This window comes from Leopardus geoffroyi, chromosome D3, assembly GCF_018350155.1.
Source record: "Leopardus geoffroyi isolate Oge1 chromosome D3, O.geoffroyi_Oge1_pat1.0, whole genome shotgun sequence".
Classification (NCBI taxonomy): Eukaryota; Metazoa; Chordata; class Mammalia; order Carnivora; family Felidae; genus Leopardus; species Leopardus geoffroyi.
In genome coordinates this window covers 93,786,271-93,810,452 of record NC_059339.1, presented here as the reverse complement: position 1 = coordinate 93,810,452, position 24,182 = coordinate 93,786,271, and the positions used below count along the sequence as shown (strand labels likewise).

At 46.6% G+C, this 24,182-nt stretch overlaps 1 protein-coding gene across 11 annotated transcripts in view; it reads right to left on the bottom strand.

The window, feature by feature from the left end:
- Positions 1 to 20,562, bottom strand: part of ATP9B (ATPase phospholipid transporting 9B (putative)) — a 254,025-nt gene extending 233,463 nt beyond the window's left edge. For 4 of the 11 annotated variants that reach the window (XM_045457996.1, XM_045458005.1, XM_045458004.1 and 1 more), the window contains exon 1: positions 20,228 to 20,407. In XM_045457996.1, coding sequence (XP_045313952.1) covers positions 20,228 to 20,343 — 116 coding nt within the window. In that variant the 5' untranslated portion in view covers positions 20,344 to 20,407. Of the gene's footprint in view, positions 1 to 20,227 lie in introns of all 11 variants that reach the window. The other 7 variants (XM_045458002.1, XM_045457997.1, XM_045457995.1 and 4 more) reach the window with 6 other exon arrangements.
- Positions 20,563 to 24,182: the final 3,620 nt, after the last annotated feature.

Here is a 24,182-nt window from a genome sequence, read left to right as displayed (position 1 = left end):
CACGGACACATTTGTCTTCAACAAATAAAAGCTTACCTTGAGAACCAACAATTTGTTAGAAAGTGTAACGCAGAGTCAACAAATGCTATCTTATTTAATGTGACGTCAAGCCTTCTTGGTAGGCGTTACCCCAATTTCAAAAATAAGAGAGCAGACTTCTGTGTTCCTGTGAGATAATGGCAGTTGCTGAAACTGAAAAAGTCCACAGACTTTACAGAAGACAAAACCAACCCAAACTCACAACCACGGCCTAAGTGAGGGCCAGACGATACTACAATCTACTTAAAGACAACAGCAAACCTGTAACAGGACGAAGGCAAAGAAAATCAGACAAAGCGTATCACAACCAAACTACTCAAAGCAAAGATAAAGGAAAAATTCTTGGAAGCAGCCGGAGAAAAAGGACTCGTTACGTCTAGAAGAACATTAGCTCCAACACCCACGAACATCTCGTGGAGACGGACGGAGGCCAGGACTCCACGTCTAAGTGTTGAAACAGAAGCAGGCTCAACCCAGAATTCTACCTCCAGCAAAAAGATCCTCCAGGAACGAAGGCAAAACAAAAACATTCTCAGATGAAGGATAAAACTCGGAGGATTCGGGGCACCTGGGTGGCGCAGTCGGTTAAGCGGCAGACTTCAGCTCAGGTCATGATCTCGCGGTCTTTGAGTTCGAGCCCCGCGTCAGGCTCTGTGCTGACAGTTGGGAGCCTGGAGCCTGTTTCAGATTCTGTGTCTCCCTCTCTCTCTGACCCTCCCCCGTTCATGCTCTGTCTCTCTCTGTTTCAAAAATAAATAAATGTTTAAAAAAAAAAAAAAAACTCGGAGGATTCGTCACCATCACACCTAGGACGAAAGAATGCTAAAGAAAGTTTCAAGATAAGAAAGAAAATGATACAAACAGGAAACTTACAATTTCGACAATGAAAAGCAACACAAAATTCTTTAAAACGTGTATGATGATGGGAAATGACAGTTATAACATCATCCGGTGAAGGCTTCAGCATAAAATATGTGAACAGACATCACAGTCATACTGTAAGAAGTGGGCAGTTCCACAGTCCACATTAAGTGTAAAATACTAACGGTGAAAAGTTAGCTATGTACACTGCAATCCGTACAGTGGGACTTCTCAACAGCAGTACCATTAACATTTGGGGTCACAGAATTCTCTGCTGACAGAACGGTCATGTGCACTGTGGAATGTTCAACAGCATCCGTGGACTCTACGCATTTGATGCCCGTGGGAGCACCCCCCTAGTTGCAACAATAAAAAGGTTTCCAGACGTTGCCAAATGTTGCCTGGAAGACAAAAATCACTATCTACAAAATAATAATAAAACATTTTATTTTTTTTTTTAATGTTCACTGCAAGAGAATAGCTGGTTATTTTATTATTCCTTTATCGAAGTAGCTTAACAAAATCCACCTATAATTTAAAATTATACCACAATGTTTTTCTCTGTGTTTTCCAATTTCTTATTGGATGTGCTGATGTGTATAATTTTTTAGTTCTTTTTGTAAATTTACATCCAAGTTAGCATAGAATGCAACCATGATTTCAGTAGATTCCTTAACGCCCCTTACCCATTTAGCCCATCCCCCTCCACAACCCCTCCAGTAACCTGTTTGTTCTCCATATTTAAGAGACTCTTATTCTTGTCCCTGTTTTTATATCATTTTTGCTTCCCTTCCCTTATGTTCATCTGTCTCTTAAGGTCCTCATATGAGTGAAGTCATATGATATTTGTCTTTCTCGGACTAATTTCACTTAGCATAACACCCTCTAGTTCCATCCACGTAGTTGCAAATGGCAAGATTTCATTCTTTTTGATTGCCAGGTAATACTCCAGTGTGTGTGTGTGTGTGTGTGTGTGTGTGTGTGTGTGTGTGTGTGCACGTGTGTGTATAACATCTTCCATTCATCCAGCGATGGACACTTGGGCTCTTTCCATACTTTGGCTATTGTTGATAGTGCTGCTAAAAACATCGGGGTGCATGCGCCCCTTCGAAACAGCATACCTGTATCCCTTGGGTAAATACCTAGTAGTGTAATTGCTGGGTCATAGGATAGTTCTATTTTTAATTTTTTGAGGAACCTCCATACTGTTTTCCAGAGTGGCTGCACTAGTCTGCATTCCCACCAGCAGTGCGAAAGAGATCCTCTTTCTCTGCATCCTCGCCAACATCTGTTGTTGCCTGAGTTACCAAATTTAGCCATTCTGACTGGTGTGAGGTAGTATCTCATTGTGGTTTTAATTTGTATTTCTCTGATGATGAGTGATGTTGAGCATTTTCTCATGTGTTAGTTGGCCACCTGGATGTCTTCTTTGGAGAAGTGTCTATTCATGTCTTTTGCCCATTTCTTCACTGGATTATTTGTTTTTTGGGTGTTGAGTTTGATAAGTTCTTTATAGATTTTGGGTACTAACCCTTTACCTGATATGTCATTTGCAAATTATCTTCTCCCATTCTGTCGGTTGCCTTTTAGGTTTGCTGATTGTTTCCTTCGCTTTTTATTTTGATAAGTTCCCAATAGTTCACGTTTGCTTTTGTTTTCCTTGCCTCCAGAGACGTGTTGAGTAAGTTGCTACGGCCCAGATCAAAAAGGTTTTTGCCTGCTCTCTCCTCGAGGATTTTGATGGCTTCCTCTCTTACATTTAGGTCGTTCATCCATTTTGAGTTTATTTTTGTGGATGGTGTAAGAAAGTGGTCCACGTTCACTCTTCTGCATGTCACTGTCCAGTTTTCCCACCACCACTTGCTGAAGAGACAGACTGTCTTTATTCCATTGGATATTCTTTCCTGCTTTGTCAAAGATGAGTTGGCCATTTGTCTGTGGGTCCATTTCTGCGTTCTCTATTCTGTTCCATTGATCTGAGTGTCCGTTCAACGGAACAGGTAGGAAACGTTTTAAATATAATGGCACATAATGTTAAAAGATTAAAAGTAAAAAGACAGAAAAGGATACGATGCAAACCCTCTTTCAAATGAAGAAAAGTAGCTATTGTACTTTAAAACAAAGAAGACATCAAAAAAATAAAATAGAAGAACCGCCCAGGATAAAGATGGACATTACATAATGACAAAAGATCAAATCCCCAATAAGCTCCAGCAATCCTGAGTGTGCACACACTTACCACCAGTTTCAAAGTACACGAAGTATGAAGGACATAAGCGAAAGGAGGAACAGACAAGTCTTCAGTACTGCCCGAAGGCTTCCGAACTCCTCTCTCGGTTACTGACAGAAGAAATGGAACATCAGAAAGGACATAAAGATGTGGCCAACACCACCAGCGTACCTGCCCTTACTGGCATTTATGGAACACTCTGCCCTACACAGCAGAATATACTCCTCAAATGCTCAATGAGCACTCACTCCCACGGACCACATCTTGGGCCCCAATACAAACTAATACATGTAAGAGAACTGAAATCAGACAAAGTATGTTCTTTCACCGTAAAGAAATTTCTTTTAAAAATCAATGACAGAAACGTTATCTGGGAAATCCACAAATACTTGGGGGGTAAAAAGCAGAACAGTCCACGGTGCTGGAGAAGCATCCACCAATTCCTCACAACTGGAATGGAAACCCAGCAACTGCAGAAAGTTCTAGAGATCTCCACCCTAACCTGGACTCACCCTCTGAACCACTCACCACCGGCAACCTGACACCTGCCTGCTGACGCGATACAACACGAAGCAGACCCAGCATTCCCCCAACACATTTACTGTATTTAATCAGTCTCCAGAGCAGTGGTTCTCAAAGTGCAGTCGCCACACCAACAGCATCAGCATCACACGGGGTCGCGTCAGGACCAGAAATTCCCGGACCACCACTAGACACAGGAAACTTCTGCCAGCAGCCTACAGCTGGCGTCAGGAGCACTCACACTCTGCTGTTTGAGAAGCACTGTTCCGGGGCTAATTTCACGTGACAAGAAGTACACAAAACCAAGAGCACTGCCCAACTCCAGGAGGTGTTAGTCCAGACACAGGACGCACTACAAAACACCAGCCTGGACTCCTCAAAACCACCATGTTCTAGAAGCACATGACGGTGATGGCTATACAACCCTGGGGGTATACCAAAGGCCATTGAATTCTGCACTTTAAAATGGTGAATGATATGTTGTGCATTGCACCACAGTTTGGGAGAAAAGAAATTATTGAGACAACAGAAGATACTCGAAATGAGCTGCAGATGCCATATCAGGAGTTACTGTTAATTTCCTTGGCTGTGACAACAGCCTGTCATGGGGAGGCCCGTGCTAAGGGCCCTACCTGCAGAGCACTGAGAACAGGTCAGTGTAGACAGAAAGCCAACGAGGCATAACGTTCACTGTTGTTCAATCTACGTAGAAGAACATTCTTTTAATGTTTCTGTATGTTTAAAAGACATCGTAATGAGCGACTGGGGAAAATGTATTCAAGGAAAAAATATTTAAGACCCAAACTGACGTCCGAGTGTCGTTTCTGTGGTTTCTTGAATCCAGCTTTCGCCATCTTTTTTCCCACCATTATGTCCAAGACCTGTCGTGCCCTGGATGCTGTCCTCTGTACCATCGTTACGATCTTCATTCTCTAGACTGCTTGTGACTCTCCAACGTTCTGGAATGAAGGCTTTCACAAGAATGACAAGTTTGAGTGCTACTCCAGATAATCGGGAACATCCAGCAACAGTGCAATTATTTCCGTTCTGCTCTAAATGTTATTAAAACACATCTTCTACAGCGTGTAACACGCTTCGCATGTGCAAAATGAGCTCTCTTTTTAGCAGTGCTTCAGGGAACTTCGTGCATGTGGACGTTCTCACACCTGCACGTGTGTGCGTGTAGGCAGGCATGCAGTGATGGTGCCGGGCACTACTCTGCCTACCAGGATTCAGTGCAAAGGTCAGAAGGCAAAATATTCCAGAAGCCTCGACCTTCAGGAAACTTTATTCTTGCAATAGGTGCCCAGCTGTCAAGAATCCAAGCACAAGCGGAATTCAATGACGGAAAAGATGTCCTTAGACTACAAGGCCAATGCTAACCTGCAACCTAAGCTTCTTGTACCATCTTTTTAACATCTGGTAACTAGAAAATAATCCAGCAAGCAGACTGCTGAGTTACAGGTTACTGATTTATTCCCTACTGTTGGACAAAGACAGGACTTCCCACTAAATAATGTTTCAGTGAAAATATCTGTGCACAGAACTCTCTCCCCATTTTTACGTGAATTCTTTCAAAGATTCCCTGAACTGTATAATTGTCCCATAAAGTCACAAGCTCTAGAACACTTGAAATGTAATTGCCAACTGCAATTTAAACTCCTACCACTAGGAGTGCTAGAACAGTACCAAAAACACTGGAAGCAATTTTACCTCAAGCTCATCAGACTGGGGCTGAATACATGTGACACTTCACTTAAATAAGGGGCAGAAAATGACATCTTGTCCCGGCAGTGATTTGCTTCTGCCATCACACGGGGTCCTACACGACTACTTACAAACGATGGCTAAGGCTGCCCCCCATCAGTGTAGCTGGGCCCATCTTGCGTGTGCCCGCTCTGCGGTGCTCCCCGTGGCCACCGCTCAGCAGCCCTGGTGGCTTGGGCCTCCTCACGTAAGTGCTGGGCTGCAGGTGCACCTCTTCAGTGGCCAGGGACTCGCCGTGCCTCTTCGGCCAGTGTCACCAGGACCATGAGTGCGTTCGTTAGTGACGGGGTCACAAAAAAGGTAGGTTCCCCGTGGTCTGCCCGAACTTATTTGCGCCCGTAAACCCTGCTATTTTCAGCGAGCACTTCGACCGCCGAGGGGTTCTGCGGGGCCGTACAGAACACAACCACAGAAATGGCAACATTCGCTACTGAAGGGCCCACCTCCGCACACGGATCTGTAAGACCTTCTCAACATGTGGGGGCAATCTGAAGCAAGAAAACAAGACGTTACCCTCCACCCGCATGGACCGGGCCTCTCCGCAGGGCCTATACGGGGGAGGCAGCCTGCCGACAGCCTGCCGACAGCCTGCGGGAGCCCTGGGAGACCAGACGGCCCTGGCTGACCCCAGCGGGAAGGAAGAAATCTGTTGAAAGCCACTATACTTGTGATCGTTTGCGATCGTTTTACCACAGCGACGGGGAACGAATGCCACTGCAGAGCAGCCAATGACGGGATTTTGTTCCCTCTGTGCCCTGAGGCTCTCATCCCTCCTGCTCTCCGCAGAGCCCGCGCTGTGGCTCTCCCAGGCGCACCGGCGCCCAGGGGCACCCAGCACAGAGACGTCAAGGGTCACAGGGAACCCACACTCGGCGCCTGGCACATGTGGAGACCGCTGGCCCTCATACCGTAGAACAGAGTAAGACTAAGTAGACGATGAGCAGACCCTCAGCAAACACTAGCCGCCGAGATGTTTCTCCTCCTCCCACGACAATTAAATGTCACAAATAAAAACCATGGGACGTCTGAAAATACTGGAGAACGAAGAGCACATCAGACTGAGTACCCAAGGAAGGTCACCTCCCCGAATCATTACAGGAACATGAACAAACGCTCTGCAAGCCAGCTGGCCACGCTGAGCACCCACACGGGATGGTCAGCGACAGACGCGGCCTCTGACTCAAGGGGCTCACGCGCACCAACCGGTAAATCTACAAGGACGGCAGCGGCAGCTGAGGAGACGGTCACCTGGCACCGGGAGGGTGACTGAGCGGGGGCCGCAGGCGGAGGGGCAGGGACGTGAGGGATGACCGCGGCACGCTGGAAGGTCGCACGGCCAGCACGGCACTCGGGAAGGACCGCCGGCCACTTGAGCTGGGCACGACCATCTGTCACGAGTGTGGAACTGGAGTCGGTCAGAGACAGCAGCGTGCCTCCAGGTAACTACAGCTGTTTTGTTACTCCCGCCAGAGCTCCGGGCCGTCTGCTGCGCGAGGCAGGCAGAACACCCCAAACACCCGGCTTCCGAAAAGCAGACACGGACGTACGCACGTAAAAGGGTAAAAAGTTTCCTGTAAAGACAGAAGATCAAATACACGGTCTCCTTTCAGCACCTAGGTTTTCAAAGCCTGAGCCTGAATGGAAAACAAGAGGTACCAACAAAGTGCAGGAAGCTAGAAAGCACACGGGTGGGCGGTGAACAAGCAGGTCCAAGGAAGCAGGCGTCCACACCCAGCGGCAAGGAAACAGGAGAGCCGAGCTGCTGGAACCTCAGGGTCCCGGCGGGGCGGGGCTGACACCGCTGGGGCCTCCAAAGTGGGTCTGAGGAGAGGTAACCGTAGGAAGTGATCCAGGAAGTGATCGGAGAAACATCTGGATCCTCAGATTACCCCCTTCCCCCTACAGATCGAGGGACACCTACCCTCTGGGGAGGGGAGTCAGAAGAGAAAGCAGAGGGGAGGCTGTGCTGAAACTGAAGACTGAGTGAAGGAGAGCAAACGAGCGAGCGGCTGCCCAGGTAGGAATTCAAGGTTGAGAGGAGGGGAAAGGAAAGGAGGAGAAATCAGCAGCCAGCATTTACCCGATGCTGTCAGGCATCAGTCTAACGCACTTCACCCATATTCACTTAACTCCTAGTTTTAGACGATTAATACCGGAAATTTTTACTATAAAAAGCAAAGAAACTCAAATGTCCAAGACAAATGTGCTCTATCCACATAATGTGGTATTATTCAGCCTTAAAAAAAGGACATTGCGACGCGTGCTACAACATGAAGCTTCAAAACATTCTGCTCAGTGAAAGGAGCCACACCCAAAAGACCAGCCTCGAAGGACTCCAGAACCACAAGGTGATCAGAGCAGTGGACTTCGAAGACAGAGGCACAGGAGGGTTCCGGGGGCTGGGGCGGAGGGGACCGTGTTCAAGGGCTGGAGAGCTTCAGTTTGGGGGGGGGGGGGGGGGGGAGGGCGGTGACTGGCTCCTTTTAAAGGGAGCGGCGCTGGAAAACAAAGGAGGTGTGGGGACCAGGAGACACAGCACAGGTCTCCGAAAGACCCAGAAGGGGCTGCAGAGCCCTGAGGGCCCCGGACTGGAAGGGGCAAGGCCAGGGAGGGACACTGCGGGCCAGGCAAGCCAAGGGGAGGGACTTCCACTTTAATTTTCGGAAGAAGATTTTCAACCTAGGAAAAAATTTTGTTTTCAAAAAGAACTTTTGAAAAGTGCAAATTAAAACAATTGAAAAAACTAATTCTTAACACTTAGCATTCCTAACAATCTTGGATAACCAGGCACTCGATGGCTGGTCGGTGTGAACAACTTCTCTGGAGAACTCTTTGTGAAAATGCATCGAAAGCCTTTTTTTGTGTGTGATGTGAGTAAACTTTAACCACAGGTTCTAATTAGCCCATGAAAACATAAATATCTGAAAACATGAAAAACGAATACAAGATTTATCTACAAAGATGACCATTACTGTGCTGTGCTGCTTAAAAGTACACCCAAGAAGCACGGGAAAACTTTAGTATCGGTGATTAAGCCTCGTTAAACACATCCGGAAGGCCGCCTGTTGAAGGTCAAGGTCACAGTGGGGAGAGGCAGCAGCACCTGCCGCCCCACCCCCCACCCCCAGCCTCACCAAGCAGCAAAGCAGCAAGCACAGAACATCCCCACAACAAGGGACTGGTGTCACTTGAGATACCCAGGCAAAAGCCCGGGTCATCTGTGAAGCAGCAGGCCTAAAACAGGGTCAGTAGGTTTCCTCTGAAAAATTCCTTGTTTTCTTATTTTCTGCATAAGATCCCTTCTTTTAAAACAGTCGACTAGAAAATGAATATTTATACATAATGCAATTAAAATTCAAAACGCCACTTAAATATATTATAATATAGTATACAAAATGAGATTTTTCGTCTTTTTCATTAGGTTCTTTCCGCGATTGTGTTGCATTTTAGCAAAAGTCACAATCTTATCAAGTTTAATGCTAGAAAAGTAGTACAATGAGTCTGAAAGATAATGGATATAAGCAACATCATGTTTAGTAACCTCCACTTCAGAAATGGAGCCTTTGAACTGGCAAGCAATTTATTCCATTTCCAAAGCAATTTTCCTATTGTATTGAAAATTTTACCTCAGTATTTAAAAACAATAAGACGATGAATAATGGATTTTTTCAGAGACAGGATAAGCAGAAAATCTTAAGTGTCTTTGTTGCCTAGTGTCATACACACTTAATTGGTTTGTCACTCAAGAAAAATCAACGTTTCCAGCAATTAAGTATAATTCTGGAAACATATTTTTAAAACGAGTAAAAACAAAGTGAACAAAGACGACAGAACAGATGATACCAAACCCACGAGGACTGCCACACTAAGAGGTGGAGACAGCTATCTGAGCTGCTGCCAAAGGTTTACAAAAATTAGGAACTTTCAACAAAACACTCAAGGGCTGGAAGGCACGTAATTTGCATGAATCTAAGGAAAAGGAAAAGTAGGTCAATACAATAACTAGCTTAAACTCACATTAAGCATCTAACAGCCTTATTGTTTCCATTTTGATGAGAAACATTTCTGAGAAGCCAACTGCTAGTAAAGGGAGAAACCATTAAAATACGCCTAATGCTGAAACCTTCTGGAAGAAAAATAGACACTGCCCCCTCTGCCTACATGTTAATAAAGTAGGAAAAACAAAGCAGCAAAGGGCTATAAAGAAACGTCTTTTTCCTTCATCAAATACAACTTCCAAGTTCAAGTGTCACTGATGAGTCATTAATATGCAGCAAAAGTGTATGAAGTACTGAGAAATTGGGACTTTTCCAGTCTTCCCTTCCTACACTAGCGGAGGAGGTAAACAGTGGAGTAGTTTAAAAAAAAAAAAAGGAAAGGAACAGTGCCCAAGAAGCAAGCCGTGACCTCGGCAACAGAACAAGCAAGGACAAGGGCCTGCTGGTCCCTCAAGCCAAGAGACGCCCCTCACGTGAACTACACACACAGCCACCTCGGAGCTACTGATCCCTCTTCCAAGATGCTCTATAAGAGACCGAATACCAACTTCTTGACGTAAGAAATTACACAGATGCTATACATAAATTGAAACAAACTTCTAAATTAGAGTTAATGCTACAATACCCAATATTATGCAAATGCCAATCTAGAAATTTAAAGATAAGTGGGCCAGTTGGCTCAGGACACATACTCAGTCCCCTCAAACTGTGACCTTCACAATCATCAACTCTTATCTTCATGCTAATACTGTCAACTGCAGAAAATTCAACCGAAATATTCTTGTCCTGGCAGATTTAAAGAACTTCATAAACTTGGTGAGCTACAGACCCTTAAGAATATGTATGTGTCTGATCCAAGGAGGCCTGGGCACTTTGACAAACGCTATCTTAAGAGTCATTCTATACTTCAAAAAACGTTTTCAGTTGTAAATTGTCACAGAAAAGGAGAAGTTTCATCTTTACAACTCGTAAGATATTTTTTAGATCATCATCACAGTTGTAAAATTTGTAAGATTCAGAGAAAACTGTGTCAGAGAAAACTGTGTATAGACACTCAGAATGGGGAAACTAGCATTAAAAAAATTTGTGTTGCCTCTATCAAGAAACATGCTAATATTTTAGAGATAATCAGACAATAGCCATCTGTTCTCAGCATGAATCTCTTTTCAAACACTAAAGTTTAACTATTATAATACTGCAAATGCCTCTAGGCAGGGCCAAAAGCCACACTGCAAAGAGAAGCAAGGAAAAGGTACTAACAGACATGGATAAACAAAATAACGTCCAATGTTATTCATTTTTCATTCAACTGTAAAGATAAGGTGCATAACACAGGTACCATTTAAGAGACAGAAATACAAATATCAAATTAACAAATTTAAAAGTTATCTTACTTTTACCCAACTACACATAACACAAGAAGGAATAGATGCCTCACATTAGTTTACCAAAAAAATGATCTTAACAAGTGACTGCATTCCTAGTGAACTGTTGAATACCACATGTGGGAGACAGCATTTCATTCACCTACTAACATACTGAAAAAACAAAACAAAACAAAAACAACCAGGAACATCCTCACACATGTTAAACCACACTCAAATCACATCTAATTTGTCTCCTTGAAATTTTCATAAAATATAAACCTCAGGATGAAAAATTCTATACAAGTTTTAACGATTTGCCATCACTATATTTTAAGTATATTGTGTCCTAAACTGGTCTGATTATAATGAAATAAAAGTTATTTCACTCCAAAGAAAACCTGAGAACTTTTAAAATACTTTAGTACAATTCCTTATACATTGTGAGCACAAAATTATATTTTTATACGGTCAGAGAAAGAGGCTTTTAAAGCTCACAAAGCAAGAAAAGCCTGTATCAAAGCTGTTTTTCTTTTTTTTTTTTTAATTGTTTTTATTAGTTTTATTTTTGAGAGGCAGAGAGAGACAGAGCGCGAGTCGGGGAAGGGCAGAGAGAGAAGGAGACACAGAATCCGGACCAGGCTCCAGGCTCTGAGCTGTCAGCACAGAGCCGGATGCAGGGCCCAAACCCACAAACCGTGAGATCATGACCTGAGCTGAAGTCTAATGCTCAACCGACCGAGCCACCCGGGCGCCCCCCAAAGCTGTTTTTCTAACAACTAATTAGCTTTCTATTGCCTATGTGGAGGAAAAAAACCTCATAATATTAACTTCTGTTCTTGGAAATGTAAGACTGCATTTACACTTTTCATTTTTAAACTATTTTTTAGATTTTATTATTTAATCTAAAATTTATATCATTTTTAGATTGTACTATTTAATCTAAAATTTATATTATAGATCATATAATTTTTTAGCTGCGTTCTAATACACAGCACACATATTTCCCAAAACAGAAATACTAGACAAACCTTAAACTATCTACCAATTCTGAAGTATGAAATTAGTGATTTGTTATATATTAGGTCAAAAGTACACTTAAAAACGGTTAGTTTTGGGGCGCCTGGGTGGCGCAGTCGGTTAAGCGTCCGACTTCAGCCAGGTCACGATCCCGCGGTCCGTGAGTTCGAGCCCCGCGTCGGGCTCTGGGCTGATGGCTCAGAGCCTGGAGCCTGTTTCTGATTCTGTGTCTCCCTCTTTCTCTGCCCCTCCCCCGTTCATGCTCTGTCTCTCTCTGTCCCAAAAATAAATAAACATTGAAAAAAAAAATTAAAAAAAAAAAAAAAAAAACGGTTAGTTTTGTTAAATATAGTTTGCTGCCATAACAAAATCTATAGCAGGGTGCCTGGCTAGCTCAGCAGGAGTGTGGGACTCTTGATCTCAGGATCGTTGAGTTTGAGCCCCAAATGAAATGTAGAGATTACTTAAATAAAACTTACCAAAAAAAGAAGAGAGAAGAAAGAAAATCTAGAGATGAAGTGGGATGGCAGCTACAGCGTGCCAGGTTTCTTTCCGAGGTGACAAAAATGCTCAACACTGGCTGCAGTGATGGCCGACTTATCTGTGAATACACTAAAACACAGAATTTTACCCTTTTTTAAGTTTATTTTGAGAGAGACAGAGCACACACACCCTCCGGGGAGGGGCAAAGAGAGAGAGGAGAGAGTCCCAAGCAGGCTCCGCAATGTCAGCACACAGCCCAACATGGGGCTCAATCCCACAAACCGTGAGATCACGACCTGAGCCAAAACCGAGTCGGACGCTTAACCCACTGAGCTACCCGGGCGCCCCTGAATTTTAACTTGAAGTGGGAGACCTGTATGGTATGTGAACTGTATCTGAAAAGCTATTAATGAATGAAAAAGAAGAATGACTTTAAAATACAAGGAGGAAAGACAAAAACAAAAACAAAAAACAAAGGAAAATTACTCCTTCCTTTCAGTTCCAGAGCAAGACTGAGCAAAGCCCTTCCCAACTCCCCAACAGACACAGCTACAAGCTGGAGAGGACACACACAAGACAGGTGAGGGGGAGGAGGAGGCAGACCAGGAGGGACCTCACACCCCAGGAGCAACACAGCGGGAGCTCCCAATGCTGTGTACAAGAGAGTCAGCAGCCAGAAAACAATCTCGGGCACAGACCTAAGACAGCCCCAAGAAAAGCCTGGTCCCTCCTGCCCATCTCTCCCACTGTCACAGCACATGACAGGACAAGCTGGAACCCAGAGGTAAAGGACCCTCAGGAGACACTGGAGGAGGCCACAAGGTGTAATAAACAGGCACTCCTCCCCTCCCCAGACAAGGGGACATCAGCAGAGCCCAGTGGGACGCCTCAGACCCCATCTCTGCCCAGCCGTAAAGGGACACCCGGTTTTCACCCCATGAGGCAGTTATAAGGCAACATGGCCTCATCCCACCTCCCCGCCCCTCAGTCCTGGGGTCAGAGGAGGCCTAATAGAACAGAAGATCCAGAGCCTCATAGCCTAATACCCAAAATGTCTAGGATACAATAAAAAAACACTCATACTGGGGGGTCTGGGGGGCTCAATTGGTTAGGCGTCTAACTTTGGCTCAGGTCACGATCCCACAGTTCGTGGGTTCAATCCCCGTGTCAGGGTCTGTGCTGACAACTCAGAGCCTGGAGCCTGCTTCCGATTCTGTGCCTCCCTCTCTCTCTGCCCCTCCCCGACTCTTGCTCTGTCTCCCTCTCAAAAATAAATAAATTAAAAAAAAAAAAAAACCATACTTGATGCAAATGAAAACCAACAGCTATTTCAGCAAAGGATACCAACATGAAGAAGAATCAAATGGAAATTCTGAAACTACACATACAGTAACAGAGATCTAAAACCCTAACGGATAGGGTTCAGGAGCAGAATGGAAGAGACAAAGGAAAAACCAAGGAACTTTCTTTAAGTGAACAACAAAAACCACCCAATGTAAGCAGAAAATGGACTTAAAAGAGCAGAAAACTCAGGACCATATGAGACAAGAAAAGATCTCCAAAGTTGTCTCCAGAGAGAGTATCAGAAGAAGACACGAAAGAGGGTGGGGCTCAAAAGTACACAAAAAATGGCTGAAAACTTCTAACTTGACCAAAGATATAAACACGCAGATTCAATACGCTATGTGAACTCCAAACGATATAAACCCGAAGAAATCTATGCAAAGACCCATAATGGTGAAACTACTGAAAGATCAAGACAACAAAAAAGCTTGACAGCAGTAAGAAGTAACGTATTACCCACGGGAAAAGAAACATCCAAATGACATCGGATTTCTCATCAGAAATCATGGAGGCTGAAAAGAAGCAACATAACATTTTTCAAGTGCTAAAAAAAAATACAAAAAAACCTGTCAACCCCAAATTGTATATCTGGTAAAATTACCCTTCATGAATGAAGGAGAAAGACCTCCTAAGATGAAAGAAAATTAAGAGAATTTGTTTCGAGCACACCTACACTGAAGAATAGCAAGGAATTCTTAAAACGGAAATAATAAAATAAATTCAGGAATTTCAGAAAATAAGAGAATAACAGAAATAGCAAAAACATGGGTCAATACGACAGGCATTCCTTCTTTTGATTCTTCTGAATTATGCTTGAGCAATAAAGCAAAAGTTAGAACACTGATGTGTGATTCTAGTTACACGAAAGGGAAATATTTACATACTTCTACATATATAAAGTTTATACGTCATTTTACAAAATAATAGCTTTACCACAGAGACGAGTAAAGGGATGTCGTGAGGTGAGGATTCTACACTTCACTAACACAGATAAAATATCAACCCCAGAACACTGTGATGAGTCACGTATGGATGATGAAACACCTAGAACTACCACCAAATAGTATCTATACAAAGAGATACAGTGAAAACCACCACAGGTAAATCAAAATGGAATTCTAAAAAATGTTCAAGTAACCCGCAGGAAAACAGGAGAAAGAAAACAAGGAAACAAAACCACAGAAAACAAAAAGGAAAATGGCAGATATCAGCCCTAACTTCTCAATCGTGACAGTGAACATAAATGTTCTGAATACATCAAGCGTAAGACAGACATGGGCAGCGTGGATAAGAAGTAGAATTCCACCATAAGCTGACTACAAGAAACTCACCTCAAACGTAAGTAGGCTGGAAGTAAAATAATGGAAAATTATATGCCAAGCAAACATTAATCAAAAAAAAGCCTGGGGCATCTAGGTGGCTCAGTCAGTTACGCATCCAACTTGGTTTCGGCTCGGGCCACGATCTCAAGGTTTGTGGGTTTAAGCCCCACATCGGGATCTGTGCGGACAGCTCAGAGCTTGCTTGGGATTCTCTGTCGTCTTCTCTCTCTGCCCCTCCCCTGCTCTCTCTCTCTCAAAATAAATACATAAACTTAAAAAAATTTTTTTTTCAAAGGAGGAAAAGTCTCCAATCAATAATCGAAACTCCCACCCTAAAAAACAAGAATGAGATAAGAAAAATAAACCTAAAGCAATCAAAAGGAAGGAAAAAATAAGACACAGATTAATGAAATAGAAAACTACAAAAAAATAAGTAAAATAAAAGATGGCTCTTGGAAAAGATCACATCTCTAGCAAGACTAACCCACAAAAAGGAGTGAGGCACAAACCACCAACATCTGAATGAAACCACCTCAAAGCCACCAAGAGAACATGACCAACAACTCTGTACAAACATGGCGACTTTTCTGAAAGGGACCAATTCCTCAAAGGGCACAATCACAACTCACCCAACGTGACACGGCTCACGTGAACAGCCTAGAAACTGCGTCTGTAAACTGAAACACCCAGGAAAGCAATTTGCAGGCCCAGATGGTTTCACTGGGAAATTCTAGCAAACGTTTAAAGAAGTCAACACCAAGTCTACACAATGTCTTCCAGAAAGTAGAAGAGAAGGGAACATTTCCCAACTCATAAGGCCAGGCGTCAGGGGTAAAATCTGACAGCCGCTGCACCAACATTTACCGTCAAGTGCAATCTGTGCCGTGAGGGGAGCAGGGGACCACAGGAGCCAGCAGGGCGTTTAATTCTATCGCGGCTGGGGTGGAGATTCGCAAGGCTTCACAAGAAAGTAACTGCAGGTGCTGACAAAGTCAGGAACACAGGCACCGAAATATGGAGATTTTCAACGCCAGCAGAAACAGCCGCAAGAGTCCGAAATAACGGCCTCGGGGGGTGGGGGGTGAGGGGTGAGGGAAGGAGAAGGGAGGAAGCAGAGCACAGAGCCACAGCACCTTCTTCTGGGCGTTTCGCCACTTAGCTTTCCAACTGCACACACATTCCCGTGACAAAACGCAACCAAACTTCACAAAATAATGTGAAAGCACAACTTCCGCTTAAGACCCACCTCTCCCTGCTCCCCTACCAAGTCCACACATAAACCTTGGAAATAAAGCAAGAGCCAACCAAAGGAGTGCTCTGGAAGATGATAAAAAGGCAGCAGTAAAGAGGAAGCGAGCTGGGCTGCTCTGGAACAGAGGACCGGAGAAACAACACAGGGGAGGACGTCTTACACGCGCCCACCCGACAGAAGGAAGGACCTAGGCCTGGTATTCCCTGACTCCCAACCAAGCAACAAAAGGCAGCCCACGAGGGTCATTCCTCCCCTGGAGAGAGTCCACCACCAGCAGCAAGAGATCACCAAGTGCCTGTGGGAAATGGCCCTAAGACTCCCCTGTCCTATCAGGGGACACTGGTGCATCTGGGCAGCACCAGTTAGAGGAACCCTAGAGGCCTCAAAAGCCCCTCTGTCCCCACGGGCCTCGGGTTCCCCTCTCTCACCAGGACAACCAGGCAGCACCAACTGCAATCTCGCTTCAGAAGCAGCCAGTCCAGGAAGCCTGAATCCCTCCTCCTCCCTCCCCCCCCCCCCATCCCACCAGAGACCAGAGCGGCAGGGGGGCACCAGCGGGAAGGATGTGGCCTCAGGGGTGCTCAGACTCTTCTAACCAGAGGCACCAGAACCGCCAGCAGGCACACACAGAACAGGTACAACCGCAACCACCGCCCAGCCAACAAAGCCTCCTCTGTCACAAGGCCTGACGCTTCCTTCTCTTACAAACAGATGCTGGGTCTGGGGAAATCCCTTCTTCCTCTCAGCAGCATAAGCAGAGAGGGTAAGAGTCCCAGTAGGACCACATAAAGCAAGGACACCAAAAATCACAGCACAAAATTAAACTGTCATTGGAATCACAGCCCATAAATGTAGGCCGGGACCTATAGGCTAAATCTAAACAGGCTGATCACCTGCTAAAGTAAAAGATACAACAGGACCCACGTATAACCAAACATTAACAGCCAGAATGTCCGGGATAAAATCAAAACCCATCAGTCATACGAGAACCAAAACACTCACAGTGGGACTTACAAAAGGCAACACACACCTAAGCCGAGGCTAGCTCAGATACTGGAATTAGGTGACCACCATTTTAAGCAGCATACAGAAAAACACTTCAACAACCAATTACGAACTCTCTTGAAACAAATAGAAACTATAAAACTGAACAATACAACAGCGAAAATACAACACTGCTGGAAGGGATCAATAGAAGAGTGAAGACTACAGAGGACAGAATTGGGGAATTTGAGAACAAATCAATAGAATGCACACAAACTGAACACAGAAAAAAGAAACTGGGGGGGAAACAGCCCAGGGAATTACATAACACTAACAAATGTCCAACATTTGTATCATCTGAGTACCAGCAGGAGAGAGAGGAGATGGGGGAACCAAAGAGAGAGTACGAGAAACTAACGGCTAGAAACTCCGTAACTTTGGTGAAACAAACCCCAACAGATTAAGAATGCTTCACTAAGTACCAACCAAGATAAACTCAAAGTCCACAAGATACATCACAGTTAAACTTGTAAAAATGAGAGACAAATAAAAACTTGAATGCAGTCAGGCACAAATAACACACTGGCCGTAGGGATCCCAATTCGAGTGGCAATGAACTTCTGCAGAAGTCACGAAGGGTAGCCGGACATGTAACAAGAGTTTTCAAGTGGTGAGAAAAAAACTGTCGACCAGGAATTCTATATCCAACAAATCTACCCCTCAGGAATGAAGGGTTAGTGAAAACATTCTAAGATGAAAGACGTTTCAAGGTTGGCTATACTAAGTTTCTCAAATAGAATGGATTGGGGGAAAAAAGAGAATGCTGGAACACCGGGAAGGAAATGAGCAAAATAGCATGAATAATAACAGAATGACCAAAAACATGGGTACGTACAATGAACTATCCTTATAATCCTGAGTTTTATAAATTGTATTTGATGATTTAAACAAAAAGCGTAGGGGCGCCTGGGTGGCTCAGTCGGTTAAGTATCCGACTTCGTCTCAGGTCATGATCTCGCAGTCCGTGAGTTCGAGCCCCGCGTCAGGCTCTGTGCTGACAGCTCAGAGCCTGGAGCCTGTTTCCGATTCTGGGTCTCCCTCTCTCTCTGACCCTCCCCCGTTCATGCTGTCTCTCCCTGACTCAAAAATAAATAAACGTTAAAAAAATATATTAAAAAAAATAAACAAAAAGTGTAACACCTTCTGATATGAGTTAAAGTGGGGGGGGGGGGGGGGGGGGGGGGGGGAAATGGGTAAAGGGACCAAAATGCAAGCAAGGTTTACACACTTCACTCCATGGAGTAAAATCCTAATACCAACATACCATGGTGGTAAGTCCCTGTGTATGTATACTGCAATACCCAACAGAGCGAACACAATAACATACAAGGACCTACACTCAAAAACACTGCGGAGATATCCAAGAAAAGCTCAAGTAACCTAAAGGAGGGCAAGAAGAGAAACAGAAGGGGAATGAGAATCAGGAGAAACAGAAAATAGACCATAAAATAGCACCTGAGCTCTAAGGTAGCAATTAACTTAAAGGTAAAGGGTTTAAATACAACAATCCAAAGACAGAGACTGAGAGTGCTTAGTGGCAGACCACGATCCAACAAAGAATTTGAAACTCACTTCAAATTCAACTTCGGTTGAAAGCGAACACGATGCAAACATTAAACCACAATATGGCAGAAGTAAATTTCAGAGCAAAGAAAATTACCAGAGACAAAGAATATGGTGTAATAAAAGAAACAATCCACCAGAAGACGAAGGGATCCTAAATATCTACGTACCAAAAACGGAGATGCAAACCATGATGGAAATCGATTGTGATATAAGCAGGATAGTTCCAAATAATGATCTTCTAAAACCGACCACTTGGAGAATTACTAACGCGATTACTCTCATAGGTAATATGAAGGAGGAAAGGAGAAATGGTACAAACACCAGACACAGGCACCTTACAGCCCTGTAACTCTCGGCAGTTCTGTAAGAAGAGCCAGTGTCCCCGCTTTTACATCCCAGGAAACGGGGGTTCCGTTTAAGTAAGATCAAACAGCAAGTAAGTCAATGAACCAAGATTCAATTCAGCTCTGTAACATTATAATACACGTTCCTCGACTGTATGTCATAGCCTTTCAAACAGCCTGCAACAAAAACTACTTTAAAACTAGAATCCTGAAGCAACTGGATATTGAAATATGCAGTTTTCTTCCTCTTATGTATTAAAGCTTAATTGCTTCTAAAATTCCTCAGGAATAAAATTTCCATTTACTGTAGAGAACAGTATTTCTTCTTTCCACTTCTTTTTCTAATAACTCTACCATTTATTAAATGCAGTGTTCTTCTCTTTAGGTAAGAAATAAATATGAGCTAAAACCAACTAGGGTATGAGACCTCCATTGTAAAATGAAAGGTGAGTAGGTAGGTTTTCAGTCTACCCCTAAACTGTGGTCCCCATTAACCAACTTAGCCTTCCGAACTTCCGTTTCCCATTGCTACAAGCAAAAATTCTTGTCAACAAAAAATACTTTGTAAACCCATGATTAAGTAAAAAGTGTAGTCTGCAAATAAAACGAAACGTCCCACATTTGCGAGAATAGTGCTTGCCCGTGAAGGTACATATTTGTGACGCTAAGTACAAGTTACAGGGGTCACGTCCACAATCTCTCCAGTAACGCCCGGAGGTTCGAACACCGGAGCGTCCGCGTGACTTCCCGCCGGCGCAGCTGAGAGCGCAGCAACGGCACGGAGGGGGACTCGTCTCCGTCTGCGATGGGCGCCAGGGCACCCGGGGTCGGGACAGAGGGCCTGACAGCGCATCCCGGAGCCCCCCCTCCCCCACCGGGTGGCCGCCCTCCCTCCCAGAGTCCCGGCGTGCCGGAGTCGGAAGCACTGTGCGCGGCCTGCGGGTGCGCGGACAGACCGGCTGGGGAGTCGGGGACCGGCCGCACCTGCAGGGGGACCCCACCCGGGCAGGGAGCGGGAGGGGGGAGGGCGGGGGAGCGCCACGGAGAGCGGGAGGTCCGCCCCGTCGTTACCTGCTGGGCCACTCGGCACCCGACCCGGGCCCCGCCGCGCTGTAGTAGGCCGCGCGTTTGCGGTGGGCCGCGGCCGCCGCGCTGCGCACCGGGTACAGAGGGATCTGGTCCGCCATGCTCCGGCCGCCACCTTCCCCCCACCTCCCCGGCCCCACCTCAACTCGCTGCCTCTCCCCGCCCTCTGCGCTCAGCTCCAACCCGGCCGAGGCACCGCCCGCTCGTCTCTCCCCGCCCCCCGCGCGTCGGGGCCCGATAGCGTCACCGCGCGTCGGGGCCGGATGACGACGGCGTGCGGCGAAGGCAGGAGGCGGCGGCGCCCGGAGGTCCGGGCGCGCGTCCCGGCCTGATGACGTCACCGCGCGGCGCGGGAGCGAGCGGAGGCGGGGGCGCCCCGAGACTCCGCCCCCCCCCCCCCCCCCCCCGCGCGCCGTGTCCGTTGGCGTCACCGCGCGACGGCGCGCCAGCGGAGGCAGCGTGGCCCCCGCGGCCCCGCCCCGAGCGCTGGGCGCGTGCGCACACGCCGCGGGGCGGGGGCCGCGGAGCCGCGCTGTCGTATCCCGCCGCCTCGCTCGGGTTTGACCCGCGCCTCCGGACAGGGACTTCCCGGGATCCGTTGTTCCCGGGGATTTCGTTATTCCCTCACATCGCCTCCAAGCAGCAATCTTGACCGCTAGGTCCGGAGAGACGTCTACTTCGCTACCTTGCTCTTGAAGGTTGTCAGTCTTGAGAGCTTGGAAACTTGCTCCGAACTCTTTCCATGCTTTACAGTCGAGTTTTCTTCTGGCCACATACATGGCCACATTTCTAAAGTAGAGTTGACCCTGGGGTAACACGGGTTACGTGTGCTTCCTCCCCGCCCTCGTAAGTTTTGACCCAAGAACTTGACCGCCAGGAGCCTGCTGTTGACCAACAATATTAACACGTATTTTGTATGTTGTATGTATAACATACTGTGTTCATACAATAAAAATCTAGCGAAAAGAAGATGTGATGCAGGAAATCATAACAGAAAATACATTTACAACAATGTGCGTGTATTGGGAAAATCCCCGTACAAACCCATGTTACTCAAGGAGCAACCGTATGTTGGCGAGTAGATCTTACATTCCAAGACCAAATGCTAAAGGCCCGGTAGTGACGAAGTCCTCACCCGCCCCCAGTGCTGGCCGGTCCCTTAATGCGCCGCCGTGAGAGTCTGTGTGGAGAGCTCCTCCTGGGGTCGCCTCTGCAGGGGGTGCCGCCTCGTTAGAGTCACGGTGGCCCCGCTCCTTACAGGGCGCAGCCCCCTGCGGGACAACAGCCTCTCCCGGCGCCCCACAGCCCAGCCAGTCTTCTGGGAAGTCCCCGCAGCTGCTTGCTGGCCCCCTTCAGCCCACCGAGGCCTGTGAAAGGCACCTGCCAGCACCCGCCCACCAGCCGGAAAGGCTCCTCCCGCTCCAGAGTCCCACCTTCTTAGGATGCTGGCCAGTCAGCGTTTCCTCTCTTTACCTGACAAAACTTCGTCTCCTTTCTAACACCCCGAACTCCTGGTAAAAGAAGAGTGACACCAGAAGGGCTACCTTGCCGCAGGTTTGTGACTAAACAGCCTTTATTAATTTTGTCTTGGAGCTGGTTTTGTCTTTAACATTTGAGGCATTTATTTCAATGACTTTTTTATTGTGCAGATTTCTCATCGGTCCTTTGTCCTATCCATCTATTCTTTATTTGTGCCTGTTTTGTTTCTTACTTTAAATTATCTGAGGAGGGGCGCCTGGGTGGCCCAGTCGGTTGAGCATCCAACATCAGCTCAGGTCGTGATCTCGAGGTTCGTGGGTTCGAGCCCCGTGTCGGGCTCTGTGCGGATAGCTCAGAGCCTGGAGCCTGCTTCAGATTCTGTGTCTCCCTCTCTTTCTGCCCCTCCCCGCCTCACAAAAATAAACGTATATATTTTTTAATGTTTAATTCTAAGGAGAAAAAATATTTTGATTGTTGATTTATTAACTGTCTTTTTTACACTGGATTTCTTCACACGTCTTGGAATTTAGGTTTGCAGGCACAGTGTAAGTGGGCCGGGAATACTGGCTCTTCCCCCCCTGCCCTCCACCTCCTCACTCCTCCCTGGTTAGCAGCCTTCCTGCTGCTTCCACTGTCGGCCCAGAACTGGGGCCCACGTGGCATGTGAAGGTTCTTGGCAGTTGGGACAACATCAGATCTAGGGTCTGCAGGCAGTGGGATTCCTTCTGGGTCTTCCCGTCTTCATGCTCCTAAGCCCCCACCCTGTTCAGAAGCCCTGGGCAGCTGTGGGCATCAGCCGTTCGTTGCTTGTTGTTTGTTGCTTGTTCAGCTTCCTACTCCTTGTAGGAGGCCTGGCCGGCTCCTGGGGCGAGCCCATCCCCCACTCCGGGGCCACCTTCCAGGCCCAGAAGCTGGCCCGCTGGGCCCACTTTGACCTGGTGCTGGTCCGGTAACATTGGTGTCTTCAGGCCCTGCTGTGTCTTCTTGTTTTCTAATTCCGTAATTTCTAAATCCGTTACGACTGTGTATAGGAAGCACTGTGTTCAATATAAACTTCTAGATTCTAGGCTCATCTTGACTCGGTATTTTCATGTATTACTTTCTCAACTTAAAAACCTATTTGTTAAAAACTCAATATTCTAAGTAGGTGCTCCAACTTCCTGGTTCCAGTTTGCTACTCAGCAGCTTTTTCTGTAGCTTAAATACAGGCCACTCTGTGGACACCACTCTCAAAGGATGCGGTGACCTAATTGCAAACTGAACTGTACTCATTCTTTCCCTTCCTCAGACTCACTGTCAGCAGCAGCTGACCGTGCTACACCAGGTGTTCAGACACCCTGCACAGCTGACAGGGTCACACCAGCCAGACACCCACACTTGAGTTCACATATTAACACCAGGTCCTGGAATTTTTCCTTCTGTGGTAACTTGGAGACAGATCCCCTGGCTCTCCTCCTTCGTGAACGCCACCTCTCCCAGATATGTCTCTTGTCACAGCCTGCCCACTTTAAAATAAAACCCCTCGAGTCTTTTTTCCAAACCCTCACCTCCCTTGCCTCCCTTTCTGCAGTACTCATTTAGTTTAGTTTAGCCAAGATTGTTCATTCCCATTTTGTGGAGTGAGGGACAGGTACGTGGGGATACAGATATAACTAAGGCAGCGTCTGCCCTGCAGGAGGCTCCTCCTGGGCAGGAGACACACGTGCAAACTGCCGATTGTCGTTTGGGACGCGGTGGAACCTTCGCCGTGACGCAAGCCTACAGGTCTGTTAGGGTCTCAGCAGGAGCTGGGCAGCCGCTGCAGCATTCGGCGAGAGAGTTTGGTTGAGGGATTGTACGGTGTGGATGGGAATACAGCACCAACGTGGTTGGCCGGACTCCCTGTGACAGGTCGAGTGGAAGCCTTCATCGCCCCCAGGCTCCAAGAGACGGAAGAGATAGAACGTTCCTGGAGCCCGACCCCCCAAAGGGGCTGAGGCTGGAGGGCGGGGGTCAGCGCGCTGCTCACAGGCAAAATCTACCTGTCGCCTGTTTAGTAAAGAAAGCTTGTTGGGACACAACCGCACTGCTTTGTCGACGTAGTATCTGTGGATTCTTTCAAGCCACAACAGCAGAGTTGAGGAGGCCCTACAAAGGTCATATGACCGCAAAGCCTATTTCCTATGTGGCGCTTTGCAGGGAAGTTTGCCAACCCCTGTGACGGAGGCCCGTGGCCTTGCCAATACCTGGGGGCGGGGTGGGGGCGAGCACTGATGCTGTAGGCCGCAGGTGCTTCCACGGGGCGGGACTTCCCTGCAGTGATCGCTGAAGTCTAAGGAAAGAAGGTACAGGAGCAAGTTAATGGGGGGGAGGGGAGGGCAGAGAGTATCTCATTAATCTCAGGATTAACAGGAAGGCACAGATGGGGGCACCCGGCTGACACAGTCAGTGGAAGTCGCGACTCTTGGTGTCAGGGTCGTGA